Consider the following 16,572-nt stretch of genomic DNA (forward strand, 5'->3'; position numbering starts at 1 on the left):
TGTTGCAGACAATGACAGTGACAAAACAAAAGCACTCAGGGACTAGGTCTCAGTTGCATCTGTTGCTTTGCTCATTGTCTTAACTTAATTACACCAGCCACCCTTGACAATGGGCGGCAAGTGGAGGCATGTTAGCAGCAGCCGTCATCAGAGCTGGCACCCACCTTTGGTGCACTTCTTGAAGAGTTATGAAACTGTCTCACATTCAGTCAAGCAAAAACTTTTCACTTCAGCAGCTTGTCCAATACAAACAAACCAGCTGAAACTGTTTCTAGTATGCAACTAGACAGATTTTTAAAAGGAAAACAGTAGTGAGTAAATACTGTTTCCTATTGACACCAACGAAGGTAAGACTATTAAGAAAACGTTGATTCTCCAGCTCACTGGGGTTGGTTAAAGAAGTTTACCCTTTAGAAGGAAAAGGTTAACAAACACATTAGGAAATAAGTTTGTGGAGGGTTTAATTTGTGATATATATGATTACCCATTATGGACAGACACGCATATTTAGGGTGCTAGAAAAGGCCCTGAAGAGGCCATTCACCTTCTCCCATTATCTCTTGGTTCTTATCCTAGCTCCAAGCTTTCCTTTGGAAAGCTATCCACAGACTTTTCAATTAAGATTACTGTGCCAGGTGTGGTGGCTCACACCTGTAATCCCAGCACTTTGGGAGGCCGAGGTGGGCAGATCACTTGAGGTCAGGAGCTGGAGACCAGCCTGGCCAACATGGTGAAACCCAGTCTCTACTAAAAATACAAAAAATTAGCCTGGTGTGGTGGCGTGTGCCTGTAGTTTCAGCTACTCAGGAGGCTGAGGCAGGAAAATTGCTTGAACCCAGGAGGTGGAGGTTGCAGTGAGCTGAGATTGTGCCACTGCATTCCAGCCTTGGCGACAGAGTGAAACTCTGTCTCCAAAAAACAGATCACTGAGGACTAATAACAATGGCAATAATAATAATCTTGCTTAACATTTGCAAAGGCTTTACAGTTTACAAAATAATATCACTGAATCCTTACAATCACCACATGAGGTGATGCGGTGTTATTCCTGTCAGTCCCACGTACAAGCTGAAGCTCGCTAACATTTAGTAATGTGCTTGAGGTCACAGAGGAACAAACTGATAGACAAAGGGCTAAAATAATAACAGTTCCCATTACTTGAACATTTGTTATGTGCTGGGGATTGTAGTATGTATGTAAATTGCATATATTTTCTTGTTTCCTATACTTCTCTCAGGGATAAGTACTACTGTCTTGACTTTTATCTTTAAGGAATCTGAAACTTAGGATAAACAACTTGCCTAATTTCTTATGATGGAGATGTAATAGTGGTTGGAATTTGGACCTATTCCTTCTGATTCTGGAGCTCACCAGTTAACCACTCTGCTAAACTGCCTCCCCAAGAGGTAAAAAATATCTAGCGCTTTCAAGTCCCAATCACTTTCCAATAGCAATAGTTGATAATATCATGAGCTGCCCATGCTTCCAGATGGGGGTAGATGCTGGTTTGGAGGGAAAGGCTGAGCCATGGGACAGAAGACTCAATGAGGAGGGTGAGTATTACCACAAGCTGGGACCCATTTATAATGGTATTTATAGAAGTCTAAGAGCACAGTATTCAATTAGCAAAAGCAAACTCCCTAGGTATTATAACCCCGTTTTTTTCCTCCCCACCTATCTTTATGAGATTTTGCCTGAGAGATAGAATCTAAAAGGATAAAAATAGGCTCTTTAAACTTCAGGGAGGAAGCAGTGATGTTTTCAATAGACTATGTTTCCATCTCCACCCACTCCAAACAAGTTAAGTATTGTATGACATGAAGTCTAGGAAAAGCCTGGCACTCTATAAAAAATACCGGGAAAATTCTGTCCAGCATGGAATATCAGCAGCTTATTGTACAGCATAAAGTACTAACTCAGCATTGACCTTCTCCCAAAAAGGGCAAAATGAGAAGAAAAGAGCAGTGGATGATTGGAAAGAGGGCTCAGATAGCAGCTCTTTACCTGTTGAAAGGGATGTGCTATAGCAATTTTGCTGGCTTGGCCTGGGGACATGTGAAATGGTGGAGGATGATTTAGATGTCTCAGTATCAACTTTGATATCTCTTTACTTCAGGGAATCACAAGTTCAAATTCCAGGAGAGTTGGATCAGCCTTTCCTCTCTGGCAGCCAGGCAAAGCGAGGGTCCTGCGATCTACTCAGCACTTTGGGATGTGACTTTAAAACCAAAGAACAAGGTGCACATTTTGAGAAACGTGTACTCCTTGTTTATGTGGCTGCTTCTTTAACAGAGTGAGGGATATGTACTTACTGGACACAGTTTTGGTCAGCCCAGCATCACGTTTTTTTCTGGAAACCTCACCCCACTTTTTATGTGGTTGTAGGAATTCCCCCGCCCCCTGCCAGTACAACGGCTCTTCTTTGGCTCTAGTGGATTGGAACAGGGCAGGCCCCTCCCAAGAGCCAGTGACCAAGTATGGTGGGGACATTGAGGCAGACCTATTTCTGAGAAACAGAAATTTGTTGGGCAACTGTATTGCCCAACTTTGTCTCAAAAACTCCATGATGACTTTGCTGAACTTTCCTTAGACCATAGACCCACCAACAATGTTTCCAACCAATCTACTCTCTCTCTCTCCTTCCCTTGGGGTTAGGCTTGCCTTGCAATCTGATGGCTTTGCCTATCCTCCCCTATTTCTGTTCACACATTAATTCCCCCTAATAAAACCCCTGCTCATTTAACACCTTCTCATCTTCTGTTTCTTGGAGGACCTCATCTTATGCATCTGGTTTAAATCCTAGCTCTCCCACACAGTAGTCGTGTGACCTTTGATAATCACTACATTGTGCTGTCCTCAGTTTCCTCTTCTGTAAAATGAAAGTGTGGGGTAAGAGCACCTACATCACAGTGGTGTTATAATTGGATGTAATAACCCTCAGTCATTTACCTGGCATGCGGTATAGTTGTATGCAGGAGAGTCTACTGTTTAGAAAAAACTTGAACCTAATTGTTAGCACCATCAGTCTGTTCTGGCTTGTGTGCTGTAAGAGCCCTCTCTGGGTCTACATTTGCTCAAGCATTGATGTTCTGTAGAGTAAATTCTGCATGTTTGTCTCTCCACTAAAACATAAGTTCCTTGAGAGCAGGTAGCATATTTCCTTCACTTCTATATCCTCCCCAGATCCAAGCAAAGTGTTTGAGCAAAGTGGCAAACCAGGAAATGCTCATTTAATGGATGCGAATTTCCTGCAGGAATGATGGAATGGAGTTCAGGTCAACAGCAAATATTGCATGGCTGCTTACTTTCTTCCTGTGGTATTCTCTACAAGGACAAATAGCACAGAACCCCCTGCCATCTCATACAAGTGACAGATTGTATATGGTAAATATCAACTAAGAAATGCGGGAGAGAGTGCAGTGCTTGATTAGCACACTGTGGTCTAACTATCTCGGGTTTGGATTCTGCTTGACCACTTGTTAGCCCAAGACGTTGGCGAGACACTTAGCCATACTCAGCCTGAGTTTTCCTGTCTATACAATAGTGATAATTGTGGTACTCACTCTGCAAACTTCATGTGAAGATTAAATGAGGTGATTCCCTATAGCTCTTGCCACAGGGCAAGTACCTAATCAATATCAGCTATTATGATTCTTTTTAATTTACTTTTTAATTGTTACTATTGTCAAAGCAGTTTGCATGCTAGAGTGCTGCCCTTTCTCTGGCTGAATGTGGGGAAACAGTAGCTAGCTCCTTGGTTTCCGGAGCTCCGTTGAGTGCTGGGAGAGTGGACTTACAGCTCTGTTTTCTAGTGACTGGGGCATCCCTAGGAATCCCCAGGAATCAGAGGACTTTATTCCAAGATTATCTTGACTTAGCAACTTTCTTACTCTTTTAAAGACTACCACCTGACTCTATTTCAAATATTTCTGCCTGTGATGTAAAAAATCTCTATCAAAATGGTTTAAAAGCCTGGGGAACAAAGAAAAAAAAATGCCAAGGGTAGTTTCCCTTGCTGACAAGAGGTGTTTATGTTGCCTTTAATAGTCATGAAGGATGTTGTAAAATACTTCAGGATCAGGGCTCCCCAGACTGTTGATTTTATGGGCAGCTTGTTTGCTTAGCTGTTTGTTTGTGTTACATTTTTAAATTTAAAAAATGTTTAAGCTTACTATCTTTCGCAGAGGGAGTTGATTTTGGAATTGCTGAAAGGTTCAAATGTGGTATTTTAAAAAGTGAAACACCAGATTCTAGCAATTTTGCTGCTATGTGCTAAAGATTCAGCACATTCGTACCTAAAAACTGGATTTGATTATTCTTTTTCTCTTAAGCCTCCAAAATGCCGTCGTTTCATCTGACATACAATTTATGCTAGAGTTACTTAAACTGGTGTATGCAGTAACTCCTATTGCAGTGTTCTTGGGAGATGTGAGGCCTAGAGTTTTTACCTTTTGGTGTCATTTCAATGCAATAGTGATGAGTTCACAGGGTTAGGAGGAAAGGGTGTTGCCCTCTTTCACTCATTCCTTGTGTGTGTGACAAATCTGGGCAGAACATTCAAATGCTGTGTTCTGAATTTTCCTCCTCACTGAATTGAGAGAAATTTTGGAAGTTTGGAAGGCTCTCTTGAACTTTTAGGATGAACAAAATAACACTATGACAAGTTAAATTGCTTTGCCTCTGTTTGAGGTTGATGGGGGCCTTCAGCATATAAAAGTAAACATGCAGAGTGCCAGCCAGTGCTATTCCAAGGCAGAGAATGGCTCAAGAACATTTTATGCATGCATACAGTTTTAAAAAAATCAGAATTGTGGCATTGTGCCAAAAGCACCTCTACCTTCATCCTGGTGTTCTTTTGAAGAAGAAAACATATTATTATTTATAGAGAGACAAATCAGAGCATTCAATAGTGACCTAGGTAAAACAATACTGACAAAATAACAGTAATTATACTATGCATTTATTGATTCATTCATATTTTTCATTCCTTCTAGTCTTCCAGTGCCTCACAAGCTAGTCAAGCATGCCACATACTTACACCGTGACATAAACATTGCACATCCCCAACTCTACAATTGTCAGCTGATTGAGAACCTTACTCAACCGTCAACCTGCCATGGTCTTGCTCCTAATCATTTGGAACTTTTGTCTTGCCGTAATTGTGAACTAAAGCTGTGAAAATAGCACATATTTTCACAGATGGCAGGGCTAGTTGGTCCTTGATTACTTGACCTCTTGGTGCTGGCTAGACAGAAAGCCCCAAGTGAATGTTTATACATTGTACCCAGAATTTCGTAGGAACTTTAGCCATGGATCCCAGCTTGGAAGCTTGGACCATTTGGCCGGTTTGGGTTTGATGTAAAATTTCTTGGTCTTTCACTGGGAACTTACGAGTTATTTTATGAGACAAGAGCTGCCATCACACTCAGCTTTTCATAAATCTTGCTCTTAACATCTTATCTTCATATGGGCATTTTGACCATGTCAGTTAGAGAAGCCCAGGAGGACAAGGTAACCCATTGTCATCTTTTTTCCAGAGTGATCATAACAGATGCCTACTCAAATAAATGAATGTTCCTTTATCTGACCCAATGGGCATGAAAGCATATGAGAAACTGAATAGAGGAAGTTAGAGGCTAATGGTTAAGAAATGGGAAAGTGGTAGAAGAGGCATTTGATGGGTTTTGCCTGTAATCCCAGTCCCTAATAGAAGTAAGGGCAGGGGATGACAGAAGGAAGATTGGCTGGATGCATTGACCTTTGGTTGTAATGGGTCAATAATTAGACCTAGAAATTTCTAAAACTGCAAACTGGTTCTATAGGAAAGTTACTGCAGTCTATAGACAGGGACCTAGAGAATCCTTCTCTGTATGTTAGATGGAAAATGGTAGAAGTCCCTGGATCCTCAAAAGATACAATAAAAAGAAAACCAACTTATTTCCACCCCTCCAATAATGTCTTCTCTATTTCCTGAATAATTTTTAATTTAGGATGAGAAACAGGCTTTTGAGAAGACAAAGGAATCCTGCAGTTTTTACTGAATGATGGTTAGTTTTTACAGAGGAATTTACCTTCACTGAAAGAAAATCCAAGAAACTGTTCTCACCTATAATTTTGGAAAATAGTTCCCCCCAGCTCTGTAATGGGTGCAACAATGCTAGAACACAAAGGTGCACACACACACACGTGTGCACACACACACACACACACACGAAGGAAGGGGAGAAACTAATCCCCTTCCCCTCAAAACTGTTTGGTATAGTTTATTACAGATTCTAAATTGCTGCCAAGGACATTTAGAATGAAAATCAGCTTGATGCACCTTTAGCATTCTTATTTCTAACCATCATACTTCCACTTTTTAAAAAGTTAGCTTCTTGACCAATGGTTCTTAAAACTATAATCATATTAGTTAAAAAAAATAAAGATGGGAATTTCTAAAATGTTTTCTAGCTCCTGTTGTTGCTCATCTAACAATAGGCAATGAAAGTTATAATTGAGTTCCTGGTATGATAAGAACTTTCTTAGGGGCTCTCTGGAAGAATCAGACATGGACTCATAAACCTTTTTTCCCATAGCTCTCATCATTTCCCTGTTGTTCTCAATCTCCATTTCTCTCTTCTGGAATTTCAACATACGTTTATATTTTTAAATCATTTCTTTTGGACACTGGATGAAAATGGGATGGCACTAAAGGCATTAAGGAATCCCATTAAAAAAGGACCTCCAAATATGTGGGCATCAGGGAAAAGTTCTGATTCCAGTTAGGCCTTTAGGGATGACAGAAAAGCTGATTTTCACCTTGCAGGTCTGGAAGTTTTGTGGACCTGGAGAATTTTTGCTAACCTCAGCTACTTCCTCTTTAAAAATTGACCTGTCTTGCTTAGGCCAAAGGAATCAGTAACTGGGCTTTAAGTATTGAGGTGAGCATACAAACTGGATATTTCAAAACTCATAAAAAGGGATTTGGATTCTGCTTCATCTAAAACTATTAATCTTTTCATTGCTCCTGAAGGCTTCCCCTTTAACTAGAGACTATCAATGTTGCCCTTGGATTAAAAGTCAACTCTGCGTTATCTAGTGAATATTGCAAAAAAGCACTATTCTTTTCCTATGGGCAAATAAAAAGAATAGACCTCATCTTGCCCAGTGGATGTTAATGGACTTGAGAAATTGCAGAATTTATTACCTAAGAAAACAATGTTTCCCTTTAGTGGGAGGGAGGTCGTCAAGGGATGGAGGTGAGAGAAGGGGTATTGCTCTTTGGGAGCTCATTTCTTTGCCTCCTTTTCCACCCTTACATTCTAACAGTGCACACATTAGAAGCTGTGTGAGGTTTTGTTTGTTTTCAAGAGATGTTTGAAAAAAGATCAAATGCTTGTGAAAGGCACTGGATTGGCAGCCCAAGAAACTAAAGTGTCCCGGAAGCTGTGTGAGCCCAGAAATATCCTGCATTTCTATTTATTTTGGCAATTTTACTTAAGACTACCAATAACTGGAGTTCATGCTACAATTAAATTTTCCCCAGGCACCATGAAATGAAAGCACGTATTACATTTAATTTTAACTGGTTGAGAAAAATGGTGGTTTTCTGAAAGTTCATTATATGACCCGGAAACAGAAGCAATGGCTCTCACTTGGGAGAGCCAAGCTACCTATTTAAGTTGGAATTATTCATAGAACCACGGGTTCTCTGGGTTGGAATGGTTCTTAGGTCATTGAGTTCTCTTATTCTCCTACCACATGCTTGAAACTCTACTACCACATCATGGAAAAGCGTTGGCAAGCTTGGGCTTGAAGTTTTTGGTGACACAAGACTGGCTTCTACTTCAGGAGACCAACTTCTTTTTCACATAGCTCCAATTTTCAGAGGTAAGTAAAATAACGTTAACTAAAACTTGAATAATGCTTACTATGTGCTAGATACCATTTTAAGTGCTGTAATATGTGTCTCTGAATATACACCTCCCACTCCTTGCACAGACACACACATGCACACACTACACTCACACACATACACACACACAATCTCAATAAACCCTCACAACAACTGAATAAGGTAGATTCAGTTGTTGCCCCTATTTAACAGATGAGGAAACTGAGGCACACATAAGTTACATGATTTGCCCAAAGCCACAATGCAAGTAAGAGCCAAGATTTGAACCCAGGTAGTCTGAATCTACATTTTGTACTCTTAATGACTGTATTTTACTATTTATTTATTTTTTAATTTTTTTTGAGACAGAGTCTCACTCTGTCACCCAAGCTGGGATGCAGCAGCAGGATCTCGCCTCGCTGCAACCTCTGCCTCCCAGGTTCAAGGAATTCTCATGCCTCAGCCTCCTGAGTAGCTGGGATTACAGGTGCGTGCCACCATGCCCAGCTAATTTTTTTGTATTTTTAGTAGAGATGGGGTTTCACTATGTTGCCCAGGCTGGTCTTGAACTCCTGAGCTCAGGCAATCTGCCCGCCTTGGCCTCCCAAAGTGCTAGGATTACAGGCATGAGCCACTGTGCCCAGCCTTAAAGACTATATTTTAGCCTCTCCAATGCTTATAACTCTTGTTCATGCCTAGTACAGAGGTTTGCACATTGTAGATGCTCAATAAAAAATACTTTTCACCAATTTTATTTCAGGATGATTATTCAATACATATTCCAATTAGTTTCACACACAGTTATCAATTTGCCCTAGGAAACAATTGAAGTTGAAACACTGGAATTTTAAATGATTATTAATATTCTGCTTACTTCAAAGAAACATTAAGGGGAGTAATAGGTGTATAATATTCACTATGAAATTCTTAGCCAGTTGCCACCTGTAGCAATAGGTCCTTGAACAATTTCAATTTGGCCAGCGAAGGAAATTCCAAACATGCAGTACTTGTATAAGCATAGCTCCTATGCCTTTCCTTTTTTACTCTGTACTTGCCTCACTGTCTTATGTAGGAGAATGGGAATCATTTCATCTCAGCAGTGCCACTTGTTTTTATGGTGTGTCTTTCTACCACTATTCATCGGCCTATGTTACTCATTTGTCCATCCAACCATCCATCCATCCATCCATCCATCCATCCATCCATCCAACATTATATGCCATGTATCACTAGAGGCTTGGGTATTGATACTGGAAAGAAGGAAATGGAAAGATAATATAGATTCTTTCTGTTTTCTTGGTTCATATTATTCAGTAATCACATGTAGGCATTCAAGATAATTGCTTTAGAGTTGATAAAACTCATTCCGAAAAGAACTGTCTTATAGTATGTAGTTTGCTAGTTAAGCATTCTTTAACTAGAAAGTCTTTTTGTTCTTCCTTCCCTTTCCTTCCTTCCTTCCTTCCTTCCTTCCTTCCTTCCTTCCTTCCTTCCTTCCTTCCTTCCCTCCCTCCCTCCTTCCTTCTTCTCTCTGTCTTTGCCTTTGCTTTAGTTCTTCTTGAATGAAATTTGTGATTGGGTATAGTTATAGTTTATTCAAACCTTTCCACAGGACATGAATTCTTAGTTATTCTATGGAACTGTGGTCCTTTGAAGAGCCACCTGTGTCTATATGCTACTATAAGGTGATGGTTGTAGTAGGAATTGGCTTCTGTCTGCAGCTGGTCCCAAAGCATGGATGTCTTAGCTGGAGAACTTAGTATCTCCTGAATAAGGTGACTGGCCACTTGGGCTAAGGCCCGAGCCTGGCTTCTCTCTGCTCTGATAAGCCAGAATCCACTTTGCAACCACAGCAGCAGTGGCTTGGCTCCGATGTGGGGCTTTGGCGTGCTTTCAGTCCGACCTTTTCCTCCTGGATTGAGCCGTGAACATGTCCATCATATTTAAGTAATCCTGGGTTTTCAGTGAACCACTAGAAAGGGTGATCCTGGAGTAAAAAGCATGGCAGAGGCATGGAGGACCAGGCAGAAAGGAGGTTCCTTTATACCATGACATCTTCAAAATAGACTACTTGGATGAAATGCTTCACTTCTGGGTTAGTCATATTCTTACCCCAAAATGTCACCATTTGTTTGGTAGAGAACTTCTGTCTTGTACCCTTTCTCAGCTCTTCTAATTCACAACTTGGAGGATGGCGAGACTTTTTGCTTTATTATCTATGAAGACCCCAATCCTACTGATTAAACCAAGGGATCTGAAGGAGAAGATCTCTAAAATCTGAATTCTGTGATTCTATTTAGCTTTTCTTCATCCTCAGGGAAATCCAGCACTTTTGCTCTCATTCTCTCCCTTCATTTCTGCCCTCTCTTTTCCTTCTGGAATTCTTTCTTAGTTGACCCACTTTGATTATGTGCTGTTGTCTCCTGGCCAAAAGAAGAGCAGCTTAGAACCCAAGCACATCTTTACCCACTTCTGGATCTCAGAGTCCTAGTCTTCAAAATAAGGGGATTTCTGAGGCCTCTTCCAGATCTAACATAGTATGTTCCTGGGGTTCTCATGGAGCAGAAACTCAGGATTTCAGATATAAAAATAGATCTGTGGTGGGGTGGTGGAGGGGAGTGTTTTCTAGGAGCTGTAATCAAAATGCAGTGGTTATCATCAGAGATCAGAAGTCTTCTGTCACTGGCTGAATTTTGTCCAAATTCATGTGTTGAAGTCCTAACTCCCAGTACGTCAAAATATGACTGCATTTGGAGACAGAGTCTTTACAGAGATAATTAAGTTAAAATGAGGTCAGTGGGGTGGGCCCAAATCCAATCTGGCTGGTGTTGTTTCACACAGAGGATGTTTAGACACAGAGATGTGTATGGAGGGAAGATGAAGTGAAGACACAGGGGGAGAAGAAGGAGGCCACCTACAAGCCGAGGGGAGGAGCCCATGACAGAGCCTTCTCTAAGGCCCTTGCAAGGGCTGATACTTTGATTTTGGACTTTCAACTCCCAGAACTATGAAAAAATCAATTTCTGTGGTTTAAACTACCCAGCCTATGATACTTTGTTATGGCAGCCCTAGCAAACTTATACATCTTTTATATCTGATTCCAAAGTGCAAAAAAGATGAAGAAGAGTGCAGTGACCTCTTCTCAAAAGTTACCTCACAGACCTCACAGGGTTTTAGGCAATACCGGATGCCCTTTGGCCTAAACCCTGGACTTGACTAAGAAATGCAGCCTCCAATGACATTGCGGGAAAAGGGAATCTGGGAACTTCTATGACACAATTCAGTCTTGCTGAGCATTTGGGGCTAATATTTAACTCCGAACATATATTGACATAGGCAATTCTTCCATAACAGATTCATACAAAATTTAAAAATGCATATAGAAGCCTTAATTTTTATTTAAATTCTTTTATTTAATTGTGTTTTAGAGGCAGAGAATAGTGTGTCTTTTTTTGCCTCTTTTATAATTTTTATTCTTTTTTTCATTTTTGCCACTGTCTTTCTTTGGGCTTTCTAGGGCATTACATTTTTCTTTTCCATTTTCTCCATGTTTCTTAGCGAGATTCTCTAAAAGGTTACTTCTATTTCCATCACATCATCATCTAGCTCCAGCAGGCCTACTTTTCTTCATTTCCTCTATTGCATTTTCTGCTTTTCATTCTTGCTGTCTGCTCCTCTCTCATCATCCTTGCCTCTGTCTGTTTAATCCTCCTGTCCTTCATTTTCCTTTTTTGCCTCTGCATTCAGCATTTCTACTTCCAATCTCCCTCCTCTGCTCTTTCTTCTTTCCTCTGATCTGCAGACTTGCTTCTGTCCCCTCCTTCTGTTCCCCTCCTGGATGTGTCTTTGGCCCACCTTTCCTTCTCCTCTGAGACTTCGTGTTCTTGTTGGTAGATGGGGGCTGATACTGTAAACATCACAAAAATAATTGCATTGAGAACAAGTGGTTCCCATGGTGTCCCTTTGAATGAGCTCAGAATGCCCAGGCTCCATATGATGCAGGAGACAGCACTCGTGCTGGAGAGGGGTCTAGACCTCAGTCACAAGACCCACCATTCCAGAACTTTGGGACTCATCTCTTGACACCTACTCCCTCCCCAGTTAGAAACCAAGAGGCGCTGGGTCACCTGGGAAGAGAAAGAATGAATCTGCCTTTGCCCCAGCAAACACGCTTTCCTGCCACATTCACCTAAAAGTCTTTTCTGAGATCCTTGCTTCCTGCCTGGCCAGTGGCTACTGTGTTCTGTGTGTGTTGGGTCTTGCCCAGTCCCCTTCCATCCTTCAGAGGGGCTCCCTGGGGTCACATCTCCAATAAGCCACCATGGTCCTCTTCCAGCCTCAGCTGAGGTTTAAGACCAGGAAGCAGCGAAGGTGTCATGGTGAACTTCTTGATCTCTCATCTTGTGCTTTTGCACAATATTATTAGTTCTAGCTCCAAAGATTAAAACCACATGTTGGCATTTCTTTTTTCAACAGAGTCCCCAAAAGACTTAAATGAGAGCTATTTCTCTCCTTACTCAACTTCCTTGCCTTCTCTTTTTCCTCCTTTACCTTCTCTTTAGTTCTTATTCTTTCTACTTAATGGCTAAAATTTTAATCTCTTATATTCATTTGTTCATTCGTTCACTCATTCAAGAGAAATCGATCAAGTGACTAAATGTGCATCAGATGTTTTATGTACTTCTGATGGCATAGTTGGTACCTCTGAGGTTTGTTTACAGTCTAGCTCTTAGAAAATGATGCCTGCAGATTTTGATCATTACAAACGTCTAGGCATTCTTATAGCCAAACAGAAATTTCTATTTTTAATGTTTCATGTTTAATTATGCTTGCTACTGAATATGAATTTTGAATAGTTCCCATTAGCCTTTTATTTTCTTTGCAAGATTATAGAATCTCAGAACTTGAAAGGTTACAAGCTTTGTTATTAAGTACAATTATGGCAGACATTAATGATGGTCCAACAATTACTTTATGCAGGCATGTGAAAAGCATCTCAAAGTATATGCATGAGCTACTTAATTTTGACAACAAACTGATGTGGTAGATATTATTATTATCCCAATGTTACTGATGAAACTGAGGCTTGGGTACATCACATTATTTGGCAAGGGCTCTTAGCTGGTGTGTGAGAAAGCCAGGACTTCACTTTTGTCTGATACCAAAGCCCACGTTTGTTTAGCCACTGTTTTGTAACATCTTCCAATCATCACATCGTCCATAGCGGTGGGAGGGGAAATTTGCAATGCAGAGTGACCAAAGAGATGGGGATATGATCCATCCCTTTGGTGCAAAGGAGCTTTTTTGACTTGTAAGCCAGGAGACTATGGGGCAGGATTTCTGCTTGGCCCACCCACATGCACAAGAGAGAGACCACTTGAGGATGGCTGGATCCCACCCAGGTGGGCTTACCTTCTGGGTCTTGGGCATGTCGGTGTGGCGCTGGGCACGGACAGAGCGAGCTGACTTGGCAGGCTTGAGGGGTGCGCAATACATCTCCAGCCTCCTTAGATCACAGCTCCGGAAGCAGCACTCATCCACGATGCCTGTCTGAGGCGCCCTCCGACTGCTGGAGCCATACCCTGTGGGCTTGTCTGCACAAATCAAACAGAGTGGCCTCATGTTAGGGTGCAATCTGCTTTCTTCAGTCTTCCACCCAGCTCCTGCCTCTCCCCACAGCTAGTCAACCTACATATTCTGCAATGTCTCAACCTTTTCTTGAAACTTCCCCAATGATTCCTGACCCCACGTATCTTTCTGAATGCCAGTATGTCTCCCAGAGTCTGTACCACACTCATTAGCACTAACTCATTCACCATGCTATTTGTGGTAACTCTCCCTAAGTTTTGCAACCTGTAGGCAAGGATCTTGTCTATGCCCAATCCTAGTCTTTTCTTACATATTGGCTTCAGAGGATGATAGAAATATTAAAAGAAGATCATGCATTGTTTTCTTAATCTTGTTGGCAACGCTGCATTGTTTTTATAAGCAGGACAGCTCACATGTTTGCCTTTTTGTTTAACTGCTTTGACTATATAGTCAGGTTGAACATCAAAGAGTTTTTAAGTTTGGAAAGGGCTCCTCATTTTACTAATGTGAAAACTGAGACTCAGAGGTAAAGACTTGCTGAAGGTCATTCATGCAGTAAATCGTGGAGTCAAGATGCAAACTCAGATCTACTTGCTGCAAAGCCCAAGTGCCTCATTGAGGAGCCCAGGAGAACTGTTGTATGACTCTGGAAAAGTCACTAAGCTCTCTGGGCCTCAGTTTTCCCATTTATATAATGGAGTTAATAATATCTTCCTTGTAAGAATTGTTTGAGGATTAAATGAAATCAAGTATGAATAATGCATAGCACAGCACCTGACATATAGTGTAAGTCGTAAGTAAATCATAGCCAGCTTTCTGTGAGTACCGTTTCCAGGATCCTACGTGGTTTGTGAAGAAGCGTTGTCACTATTGACCGTGTACAGAAGTCTTGGGACTTGAAACTAATTACAATACCAATCTAGTAGGGCTCCCTCTCTTATCACCCCAAGAGGCCAGAACAATGAATTCTATTTCTTATTGAGTAACTGCCAAACTGAAACAGTGAACGAAATGTCCATCTTTCATGTGATTCTGTTCTAGCTCAGGCAAGGGCAGAGGGACAGAAACTTGCTTTATGGAAGAAATTTTATAAATCACGGGCACAGAAGAATCCAATTTATTAATCTGACATGTATTCAATCTTAATTCCTGACAGAAGAAAACATTACGTTTTAAATCACAAGTCTATGTTTGTGTAATAATGACACCATTACTTGAGGATAGGGTTTTGAAAGTCAGAATCCTCATATATTTTGCACTCCCTCATTGGGGGAGATCAGGCCCATGGTAATGGCCTGCTACCAAACCAGTTTGGCTGCCTCCCTGCTGGAAGGGCCAGCATTCATGGCAACCTCTAAGAACCCAAATGCTTTCCTGATGCTTGGCACAGGACCCCGGTGGCTGCTTCCTCCCGTAAGGCAGGTTTATTGTCATTCTTAGGGCAGCTGGAGGTAGTAACTCAGTGAGGGTTCATTTGTGGTCTTTCTGGGCGGAGTCTGCTGTGCAGGTCTCGAAGCAGACCCTGTGGACTCCCAATGGCTGTGGCATTTGGGAGGGACTGGGACCTGGCAAGCCGTGTCTCAGCGGGTCCCCTGAGCAATGTAAACAATATTTTTTTTGTTTTTTTGTTTTTATAATCTTTTCCTGGAACTATAAATTACAGGAAAGACACAAATGGGCTTACACTGTCCTTCGTAATCCACAAAGGACTTCTACATACTTTTTGCTAAGTGGCTAGCCAGTAAAGCACAGCTGATACCCTTTGGCTTCTCTCTTGTGGGTGGGGAGGAAGGAAAAGGTGACTTGGCCTATTTTGTGATCATTGTATCTTTTGCCCATTACAGGTAATGATTGCCCTTTGTTGAAACTATAAATTTCCTAATGGGATGTAATTGGGATTCATTTGTTGATTATGAAATGGTAACTTGATGTTTGGGGGTGGGCTGGTAGGAAGAGCTCCAGAAACTTTCAAAGTTAGCCAGCTCAGAAACAACTGATTTCAAAATTCATGGTTAGCCTTTGAAGACAGACAAGGGCAGGCTTTGGGATTCCAGGACCTATTTAGTATTTCCCTTTCAAGCTCCTCTAACTTAATTCTGCTTCTGAGGTCCCACAGGTGCTGGAGCTCCTTGTCTGCTATAAGAGGAAGACATTAACCTTCATCTTGGGATGGCAGAGAGAGTTTCTATGATTGTATATTCACTTCTTGGTGACTATAAACAACCATGAAACTCACCACATGTCGATTTCCTCTTGTAAAACAGAAAGTCATCATCATCACAGCAAAAAAAATAACAGGAAATACCAGGCATCTGGTTTATCACCTTGCTTAAATGAGCTCAGAATTTGACATGACTCAGTCAAACTCTAAGCTCATCTAAACTCTGAGCTCATGCTTTTTAGTCTGTAGATCGATGGGTTTAGGTACAGAGAATTTTAGGACTTTTCTGCAATGTTCCATAGAGAAAGTTTATCTTATGTCTACATTTGTTTTTTTAAAAAATATTGTTGAAATAGTGGTATACAGACTTAGATTTTGCCATAAATATAATTACCAATTATCTCTGGCTACCACAATCCTAGAGAGATGTTTTTCTTTGTCTACTCATAATGTCTACAATGGACTCATTGTACGTCATTGGGAATACATGAATATAACAAGTGTTTACCTATTGCCTTTTGAAGTTTAATTCATCTTTTGAAGTGCCCTGTAAGCTTGATTTCTTCTGGCTTTACATCAAAATATTTAACAAACAAAAAACTCATTTCTCACCAATTGAAAGATCATAGTTGAGGGTCAAAGTTTTGTTCCATGTCTTCAAATGCTACATATTGTTTATTTTTCCAGAACCACAATAAAGATATTTGCTGCTATGGTCTACAGGTAGAAGCCTGATACAATGTAATTTATTAGAAAGGTAATAAAACAATTGGCTTCAGTATTTGACATTTTCCTATTTGAGATAGTTATTTTTAATGACTTCTAAATTATAACTATTGTCATTTCGACTAATTTTTAAATGAGATGGAACTAATTGTTTTATCTTTGCCTTGAGAAACTCTTCATTAGGTGCTGTACAATTCTATTCCAGTGGGCAGAATCAGAG

General features: G+C 40.8%; 1 protein-coding gene across 5 annotated transcripts in view; it reads right to left on the reverse strand.

Moving 5' to 3' along the window:
* IGF1 (insulin like growth factor 1) overlaps positions 1 to 16,572 on the reverse strand; it is an 82,215-nt gene that overhangs the window by 9,354 nt on the left and 56,289 nt on the right. For 2 of the 5 annotated variants that reach the window (XM_004053774.5, XM_004053776.5), the window contains exon 3: positions 13,289 to 13,470. In XM_004053774.5, coding sequence (XP_004053822.1) covers positions 13,289 to 13,470 — 182 coding nt within the window. Of the gene's footprint in view, positions 1 to 9,385; positions 11,784 to 13,288; positions 13,471 to 16,572 lie in introns of those variants that run through there. The other 3 variants (XM_004053775.5, XM_019039348.4, XM_019039346.4) reach the window with 3 other exon arrangements.

This window comes from Gorilla gorilla, chromosome 10, assembly GCF_029281585.2.
Source record: "Gorilla gorilla gorilla isolate KB3781 chromosome 10, NHGRI_mGorGor1-v2.1_pri, whole genome shotgun sequence".
NCBI classification, from domain to species: domain Eukaryota; kingdom Metazoa; phylum Chordata; class Mammalia; order Primates; family Hominidae; genus Gorilla; species Gorilla gorilla.